Genomic DNA, 9,383 nt, shown 5'->3' with positions numbered 1-9,383 from the left:
TCCCATCTAACCCTGCCCTCTGGCAGTGGGAAGCCACTGCCCCTTGTCCTGTCCCTCCATCCCTTGTCCCCAGTCCCTCTCCAGCTCTCCTGGAGCCCCTTTAGGCCCTGGCAAGGGCTCTCGGGTCTCCCTGGAGCCTTCTCTTCTCCAGGTGGACATCCCCAGCTTTACCAGCCTGGCTTCAAGACTACAGGGGCTCCAGCCCTCCTCATAAAAAAGAAGAGGAAAAGAAACCAACCCAAATGAATAAAAAAACCCCCATAACAAAAACAACCCACTGAAGTTTAGCTGAACAAACAGGCAGAGTATAAAAGTTCATGGAAGAAGATTTATTGCTCAGAACTGTCTCTGTCTGTGTGCAGCATTAGCAGGAGGCTCCCCTGCTCAGTCCCCCAGCTCATCCCTGACCAGCACAGGGAAGCTCCTGCCCCCCTGGCAGAGCTGGGTGTGGATGGCCCGGAACAGGCGGGCAGGGCACGGGCTGGGCTCCAGGACAGGCAGGAGCTCTGCCATCAGCACCTGGGCAGGACAGAGGAGACACAGGAGACACGTCACCAGAGCCAGCACACACTTCCAGGACTCCTTGAAGTGAAGTGGCTGCATAACAAGTGAAATCTAATCAGAGCAGTATGACTAATAGCACGCTCGTTGATTGACAGACACTTTCTTTTGTCACATTTAACAAAGGCAGAGTTGTTCATCCTCTGCTCGTGAGCTACACCAGCAGCCACCCAGTGTTCCCAGAGCAGTGAGATAAGTGGAAATGCTGCTCCTCTGCCACAGGGAAGGCTCAGGACTGGGATGAGATCATATCCTGCAAGAAGTTAAAGCTGGTGTTGGCTCAGGAGCTCTGCAGCCACACAGTGAAGCGCTCACTCACCCAACAGTAACTGTTCCTGTCACCTCCCAGATAATCCAAGACAGATGGGTAAATGGCCAACTCCAGTCCAAATGGGCTACAGACGTTGCTAGAGCTGCCAACATTCCCTGACCTGGCCTTTGGTCCACTAAGCCTAGCTCAGGATCTCAGCCCATCTCAGCTCGGGTCCAACACCACCCTGGGGCAACATCATCAGCTCTGGGATCAGGACTGTGACACACAACTCAAGCACAGGTCACTTCCAATCAGAGGACAGAAGCTGGCCTTTGGTGCCCCACTCTTGAATGAATGCTCAGGCAGATATCCCCCCTGGGATTTTCATACTTCTGCACATGTCTCTGCACAGGGACAGGGAAGCAGACACAGCTGCTCATCTCTGGGAAGTCTCTTTCTACAGACACGAAAGCTACCTAAGGGGAAAGCTGCACATGAAGGAATGCTGCCCTGCTCCACTTCCCAAGAGAGATCCTTCTCTTTGCCATCCATCTGCTCTGCTCCTGATGTGCAGGAAAAGAAGAAGTAGACCTTCACCATCAAAGAGAGTCTAAGAGCTACCAGGAGTTTCTGTGATACTTGGCATTCCTCCATGGAAAGGCAATGGATAGCCTTGGCCTAGAAATAGGTACATCCTTTCCCAGGGTATTTATCTTGTACCACATCCACTCATTTCACCTGTTTCAATAATTTCACTTATCTTCACCCTGTAGAGCTGCTTCAGACCTCAGAGCTCACCTGGCACAAAACACCTATCTGGATACATGTGCAGAGGAAACTGAGTCAGTCAACAGAGCAGCAGGAATCTGGCTTTGGTCACCACTTCGTTTTGGGCAGGGGAAAAAAAACCCCAAAACCTTCACAATCCATAATTCAGGATTATAATGCTGAAGTCCCATTTGAGGACAGGAGGCAATCTATCTTCAGCCAGAGGGAGCAGTGCAGCCAGTTATTAATAACTCCTCTGTGGCTTAGAAAAACTGACTTTTCCAAAGCCTTAATCATTCAGGTCAACAGTGGATGTGATTTCACAGATCTTCTCTGCCCTTTGCTGCTGGTTGAGAAGAACAAGTGATCTCTGTGCAGCAAGCTCTCTGCTGGGGCTGCTGGAGAAGCTGACACCTCCTACCCTGTTCTCACAGGCTCAGAATGGTCAAATCAAGATTAGCAGCACATTGGTCTGAGGTTTAAAAGGAAAGGAAGAGAGCAGAGGAGTTCACTGGCTGGAGGTCACATAGGAGAGAAAGACACAATGGGTGCCCTCGTGGGACTGTGAGGGGCTGACAAAAGGCACCTTCAGGCATTACCAACATCCTCCACTGCCAAATCCTTTCAGAACAGCTAAATAAAACCTTATCAAGAGAGGGTCAGACACAAAGGCCTCTGCTCTGGCCCTAACAGAAAAAAGTCAGTTCCATTCACCTACAAAGACAGCAAGGCACTGATGGGACTTGGACAAGAGGCATAAAGGACAACTGGGGGAGCTTGCTGTGCTGCTGCTCCCCATCCACACCCCATCCAGCAGTTGGTGCCCCACAACTGCCCTTTCCTTTCCCTGCTCCAGGAGCATTAACACTTCCACAGACTCACCTTTTGTAAGGCAATCTCTTGGTGCAGCATTGACACTTGCAGCTTCAAGGCAAACAGGTCCCTCAGCTCCTGGAAGCTGGAGTAACACAGGAGAGGCAGAGCCAGCACTCCTGCAGTGTCACACATCTGTCCCCTGGCAGGGACACAGCTTGGGGAGCAGCTTCCCACATCCCCAGTGCAGTCTGGGCGCAGCCTCAGCTGGGACTCCAGAGCTGCCAAGGGGCAAGAGCAGGCAGGAGACAAAACCACACAAGTTAAATCTGTCCTTGCAGAATTTATGATCTACTTACTGTTCCCAGAAATGAATGACTAATGGCAGCGTATTAATCAGGGTAAGCTCCTCACACATGGCACAATCAGGACATCCTAAGCTATGGCATCCAGTGTCCCCAGCCCTCCTGAACCCCAGAAGTTAAAAGCTCCAAGCCTCTCCTGAGCAGAGGGGTGGCACACAGGTTCCAGGCTTTGTTTGCCACCAGACAATTTCATGTGCTCCACTACCATTACGGATAACCAGGAGAAAAATTACCTTGTCCACAGTGTCCCGCACAGATGGAAAACAGCAGCTGTTCCAGCACACTCACACCAGACCACAAATGCAGGCACTGACTCACCTGCTCGAAGAAGCTGCAGCTTCTGCAGGCACTGAGCAACTGTGGTTTGCAAACCCTCCAAGGTCAGAAGGCTTTCATACTCCCCTTGCAGAGTGGGAGGATCTACAAGAGAAGCAGAGGAAACCCAGCAGGCGTGAGCATACTGGAACCTTCTTCCCCAGACACCAGCCCTCATTTTAGGCAGGCAGTGCTCCTGTCCCTCAAATCCAGGAAAAGGACACAAAACAGATGGAACTGGAGTCCAGACCATCCTTATTCCACCTTCTTCCCCTCCTTTTTTCCTCCTTACCTGCAGTCTCAGCTTCCACATACTGCCTCAGACGGGAGGGCACATCCTGGAGGACCCTCAGTTCCTCCTCTATCTCTGCAGGACTGAAGTCTGCCTTTGGTGAGCAAAACTCAAACAGCAGCAGCTTAAGGAAAGTTCCACAGCACCAGCTCTGTGCAGTATCCCTGGCCAGGCAGGCTGGGACCAGGGACAGAGGGAACAGCCCAGGGAGTGGCACTGCAGGGGGAAGGTGAGGACAGCACAGCACAGCTGTGTAGGGCATGTTTGCCCTGTGGCCATGCTTGGCTGGATCAAAACTTCTGTAAGTGCTCAAGAGCTGTACTGTGAAAAACCCCACTTCCCAGAGACCCAGCCTGAAGTGCTGATGTTGGTGGCATTACTCTCTCCAGCTGGGAGCTCACTGTGGAGCAACTGTACCCGGAGCCTGCTGGGAAAGGATACAGTTGTCTGGATCCTCTCCATAAAACGGGCCCTTGCAGCTGCTGCATCTGCACTTGTTCGGCACAGATGACATTTCTCCCATGCCCTGAAAATTCCAAAGGGGCAGGAGGTGGAAGTCACACTCCTTTGTACCAGAGAGTGCTCACACTGAGCTGTGACACACCACTGTGACACATTAGTGCTTTAATTACAAGTCTCCCCCACTCTCCCTCTCTCACAGGTTATTTACTAACCATTCCCAACTCATTCCCACAGCTGGTATTAGATCAGCAAGGACACCCTGCAGAAAGCATTAGACACTGCAAAACACCTGTTCCTCTCTCCCCTTGTTCTAAAGGGAAGGATTTACAGCCATCAGAAGACAGACAGCATGTTTCCAAAGCAGAATGGGAACTTGCAGCACCTCCCCAATTCTGTTCTATTGCCCTGCCTATGTTTATATATCCCATAGCAAACACCAAATCTTCCCTTCCTTTCTTAGGAGTAATTCATCTGCATTTCTGCCCATTTATTCTGTTAGTAAAGGCGCACAGAAAGAGGGGCAGATAGGACAAGCTCTCACCCCAATTCCTTCATATGCCAAACTTCCTCAAGATTCTCCTTTAATCCTTTTTTGGGGGGACAAAGTTATATGTTTGGCAAGCAGCGTGCCAGCAGTGTGTCAACATCAGGGATGCAAGACAGAGGTTTGAGGACAGTATCGTGAGGAAGCTGGCCAGGAGTTCACACCAGAGTGTAGTTTTTTAAATAAAGCATTACACAAATAGCAGCACTAGCAGAGAGATGCATTTCACTTACAGAGTTCAACATCCCCATGGATACACAGTCCCCATAATATCCTTTACTTAAGGACTGGTTTAAAAAGCCAATCTCCCAAAATCTGCTGCAGTGAGAGCCATCAGGAGGAGGCTTAAAATAGTTCTGCAGTGCCTGACTATCTAACTCATGTGCATGTGTCTTCTAAATCATGTTAGGAACTGCAGATTTCAGAAATACATTACGCAAAGAAGTGGCAAGATTAATGGAACAGGAAAGAACAGAAGTTCCAAGGCAAGATGCATTCCCTCTACAAGGGTTCTTCAGTGCAAAGGTTATTCTCAATCTGTCACTGAGTTGAAAGCAATAGTGAAAAGTATAAAATTACACCAGAGAGATTAGAATGCTGAAAGGCTCAATTTACAAATGAAAATTAAGGGAATAAAGTCTTTACAACTTGCTGAAGGGCAACTAACAAACTGGTGGCTGATAAATGACAGTTCCCAAGAGGAGGAGGAATTCTTGAGGGCTATAGTTAGTTAAGACAGGGTTTAAGCTTAACATCTGAATTAAGCACATCATGAGAAATCTGCTGAATTACGGCAAGATTTCTCAGCGTAAATGTGGCAAACCCTTCCAGAAGACTGAGAATGGACCAGAGCACTGAGCTCACCAGAAACCTAACCACCTGCACCCTCGCTCAGGAACTCTGGAGCTGGCTCTGTGTAAGACCTGAACAGCAGGAACAGCCTCAAACACACACAGCTGTGCTGCTTCCAGAGGTGCCCCAGCAGGGTAGGGCACGGCTGGTTTGGGGAATTTGCAGTGGACAGGGTACAAAGGCATCCACCCCACAGGGCTTCCTGCCTTCAACAGGTGGCTGGGACCAGCAGAGGCTTCTGCTGCACTGTTAAACCCACAATTAAAGCATTCCAGTGCCTTCATGACTCAGTGATCAACAGTAATTAGCACTCTGAAAATGAATTCTAGTGGCTAGAATAACATGAGCACACACATCCTCAGCAAGAGCCTTGCAGAGCACTCCTCCTGCTCCCAGTTCAGCCCCACAAGCCATGGGGTGGGGTCACAGCCCCCCCAGGAACCACAGCCAGCCACGTCCCCCCACCTGGCCCCTCCTCACAGCCCTTAAGCAAAGGGACTGGACTAGTCAGGCTGGGCTTACCTGGAGTTCCTGGCATAGGCTTTCCTGTAGGGAAGGGGGAGCTTCAGCTGGCATCTGCAAAACAGGAGAAGGATCAATCCTGGCTGCCAGGGAGCAGCTGAGCCTTGTCTTCCAACAGGGAAAATGATATTTTGTCAAAATCTGGAATTAATTCAGCTGCAATGGGAGATGTCAGCAACCCTGGAGACTGAATCCACCACTGCCTCCAGCTTGTCCTCGAGGAAAGAGGCTCAGGCTCCTCTTTAATTTCCACAGACATCACTGAGCTGACCTGGGGCAGCTCCTGCAGCCTGCCACCAGCTGCCAGAGGCTCATCCAAGGTGGGAAGCTGGGAGCAAAGCCCTGGCACGGCAGAGAACAGGCCTGGAAACAACTTGTTCAGGGAAGCTGGTCTGCCCAACCCTGCTGCCACACCTGAGCAGGACAAAGCAGCTTTGCTTAGCAACACATCACACTCAAAGAAATGGGAGAGGGACATTCCAGCTTCCACTGGAATATGGTTCTTAACCCTGAAGTAAAATAATCTCCAAATTGTTACTACAAAAACAGGTGGGTTGGCAGTTGTTAGTCACATGCAGACTAGGAACCGAAGGCCACAGTTGAGATTTTCAGTAAATAAACATTTGAATCCAGACCCCTGTTCCCCCAGCAATTGTCACTCGGTGTCCTGTGCCCCTTCCAATGCCAGTGAACAGGGATAATTTCCCTCCTGAACAAACACAACAGTTTGGGTTGTGGTAGCTGAGAAATATTCCTCAAAATATTCTTAGGACATCAGAGCAGACCTTCACTGTTTCTTTAAAGCGAAGAGTACACAGAAAAGAAATTCTTTAAACAAGACAGACTGGCCTGAATGCAAAGCCAACATCCCAAGTATTATTTTCCCACTTTTCCACAGAGAATCTCAGTAACATCCAGTTCATAATCCCTCCTACACCAAACACTTGAAACAACTGCATTCTAGTCCATCCTGCTTCGTGTAGTTACATGGGCAGTGTCTTACAGGTTAACAGGGATAGTATTAAACTCAGATGCCATCACTGCAAACAGCACTGGGCACCTGCTTTAGAGAGAGTGAAAATTCATGCATTATGTATTATCACCGTGTAACAAGAGAACAAATAAAAAAATCAATATGCTATCATAGAAAATGCACTCAGAGGAAAACTAAGGCTCAAGAAAGCTCTACAGAGACAGCTTTCCATAACAGTCACAGGGGGCTGTGAAATACCAAAAGTCTTAATTGAAAGGCTTTCAAAGTCCCAGCCATCCAAGAAGAAGCCCTTTAAATTCAAACCACTTATTCAACCACAAGAAAGCCTTTTAAACTGCACAGGATACTTCCTCTTGAGAGGGCTGGGAGGAGGGTGAAGGCAGGCTGGGGCCCAGAGCAGCAGTAGCCAGCAGGGTTTGGAGATGTGCCTCTGAGTGTCAGGTAGAACACCAAGAGAGGTGCCCACCTCCCACACTCACCCCTTTTCCTGCAGGGTGCCTGTCCCAGATGAAGGGCTCCTTCCTGATGCACCTGCAGCGTCCTCCTTTTTGCTGGACTCTCCCAGGAAACCACAACTTTTCTTCCCTGCATTAAATAACTCCTGGCCAGCAGGTACTGAGTTCTTTCCCCCAGCTGAATCCCCCACAGAAAAACACTGCTTCTCATTTGGGGCAGATTGGGACAAGCCAAGTGTCTTTTGGGGTTCAGCTGGAGCACAGACCTCTGTGGCACTCCCTTTTGAGGAGCTCTTCCCAGATGTCCTGGGACCTTGAGAAACACATCTGGCTGGGGCTTTCCTTTGTGGCTTCTTCACATCGGGGTCAGTCCTATAAGGGGCTTTTAGATGGTATGCAGAGGGCTTCTTTGAAGAGCCAGGCTTTTTGCTTCCAGTTCCCACCTTTGTGCTCTCAGGAACATCCTCAACAGGTACAAGCACCTGCTGCTCTTCAGCCCTCTTGCCAGCAGGTCCATCTCCTGCCAGTTTCTTTCCTGTAGCTCCCGGGGCCTCTAATGGAATTTTCAAGATGCTTTTCCTGACTTTCAGTGCCTTCTCCAAGGCCCTGTTCAGCAGTTCCAGCTCCTCCAGCTCCTTGGGTGAAGGCCTGTTCTCTGCAAGAGGAGACGACACGTCAGAAGGTCCAACCCTGGATCTTGCCCGTTTGTCTCTTCACTAATCTGCTTTGCCATGTGCTACAGAAGGGAAGCAGACACGATGAATGGTGCAGGGGGTATTTTTTGGGGGCTGTGGAAGCAGCCACTGCACACAGGAGGCAGGCAGGCTGCAGCAAGCCTCGAAGACAGGATGGGTGTGAGCCACAGAAGAGAGTTCTGCAGAATCAACCTCAGCAAGTGACAACTCCACATCTGGGTCAGGCCCACAGACACATCGTCACGGGCCTGGGTTACCGAGGCACGACTCCAAACTAACTCCAAGTGGGAGGGAAGAAAGAGGGGAGGGGCGGGGGGGTTAAGTCGCTGTAGAGAAGGGGAACAGTTCCTAACACCGAACCTGGCTCAGCCCCGGTGCGACCTGAGAGGCCCCGGGCCGGGGGAAGCGCTCACCGTGTCCAGCGCCGGAGCCGGGCTGTGCCTGCGGCTGCTCCTCCTCCTCCTCAGCGGCCCTGGGGGAACAAACAGCGCCGGGGCCGGCGATGCTGCACCGGGACCAGGCCCTCCCCGCCCGGCCCGCGGGGACCGGGGCCGGGGGCAGCGGGGTGTGCCCCGCACTCACCAGGGCCGCAGCAGTGCCCGGCCCCGCACTCACCCCGGCCCCGCACTCACCCCGGCCCCGCACTCACCCCGGCCCCGCACTCACCAGGGCCGCAGCAGTGCCCGGCCCCGCACTCACCAGGGCCGCAGCAGTGCCCGGCCCCGCTCCGCCCGCCGCTCCAGCTCCCGCTGCCGCTCCTCGCCCGCGCCCAGCGCCGCCCTCAGCGCCGCCGCCGCCCTGCGAGGCCCAGCGCGCTCAGCGGGGCCCGGCCCGCTCCCGGCCCCGGGCCCGGCCCGGTGTCCCCGATCCCCCCCGGTCCCCGCTCACCGCCCGCCGCGGCCCGCGGGCAGCATCGTGCCAGCCGGGCCCGGCCGTTCCCGCCGCTCCGCCCGCGCTGCCTCCCCACGGCCCTGCCAGGACCTGCGGGGAGGGCGGAGCGAGGCCCGGCGCGGCCAAGGGCGGGAGCGGCTCCGGGGAAGAGCTCGGAGGATCCCGGGACATCCCGGCCTCGGGGGTCGCTGTGCCTGCCCGGCACGGGCGAACCAGTGCCGGAGATCCCCCCGCCGGACCCGGGGAAGCCGCTTTACCCTCCGCTGCCTCCGGCGCTTCCCGCTCGGCAGCGCCTCTGCGGGGCTCGGGCTGCGCGGGCCGGTCCGGCAGCCCCCGGTACCCGCATCTCCCGCGGCCAGGCTGTGAGCGGGGCTTATCCCCCCCGGTACCCGCATCTCCCGCGGCCAGGCCGTGAGCGGGGCTTATCCCCCCCGGTACCCGCATCTCCCGCGGCCAGGCCGTGAGCGGGGCTTATCCCCCCCGGTACCCGCACCTCCCGCGGCCAGGCTGTGAGCGGGGCTTATCCCCCCCCGGTACCCGCACCTCCCGCGGCCAGGCTGTGAGCGGGGCTTATCCCCCCCGGCCTGGGCGGTGGGGTTGA

At 53.6% G+C, this 9,383-nt stretch overlaps 1 protein-coding gene across 1 annotated transcript; it reads right to left on the bottom strand.

Annotated features, from left to right (window-relative positions):
• Positions 1 to 311: 311 nt before the first annotated feature.
• On the bottom strand, positions 312 to 9,177 carry TEDC2 (tubulin epsilon and delta complex 2). Its single transcript, XM_027889596.1, has 10 exons — positions 8,780 to 9,177; positions 8,591 to 8,689; positions 8,305 to 8,468; positions 7,221 to 7,851; positions 5,748 to 5,801; positions 3,809 to 3,893; positions 3,368 to 3,476; positions 3,079 to 3,180; positions 2,465 to 2,676; positions 312 to 519 (listed from the first exon to the last, which is right to left on the bottom strand). Exons 1-10 carry the CDS (start codon positions 9,175 to 9,177, stop codon positions 385 to 387), a joined length of 1,989 nt encoding a protein of 662 aa, XP_027745397.1. The 3' UTR covers positions 312 to 384.
• Between the last annotated feature and the right edge of the window lie 206 nt (positions 9,178 to 9,383).

This window comes from Empidonax traillii, unplaced genomic scaffold (genome assembly GCF_003031625.1).
Source record: "Empidonax traillii isolate 1590-97213 ecotype Southwest subspecies unplaced genomic scaffold, ASM303162v1 scaffold267:size678996, whole genome shotgun sequence".
Taxonomy (NCBI): Eukaryota; Metazoa; Chordata; class Aves; order Passeriformes; family Tyrannidae; genus Empidonax; species Empidonax traillii.
The sequence above is the reverse complement of the archived record's forward strand: the minus strand, read 5'-3'. Positions and strand labels throughout refer to the sequence as shown.

Coding starts and splice junctions, on each gene's coding strand:
- TEDC2 (XM_027889596.1), bottom strand. CDS start 9,177: ATGCGGGTACCGGGGGGGATAAGCCCCGCTCACAGCCTGGCCGCGGGA. Junction 3,477..3,808: donor TGGAGAGGATCCAGACAACT/GTATCCTTTCCC, acceptor CTGCTGTTTGAG/TTTTGCTCACCAAAGGCAGA. Junction 520..2,464: donor AAGAGATTGCCTTACAAAAG/GTGAGTCTGTGG, acceptor TGTCCTGCCCAG/GTGCTGATGGCAGAGCTCCT.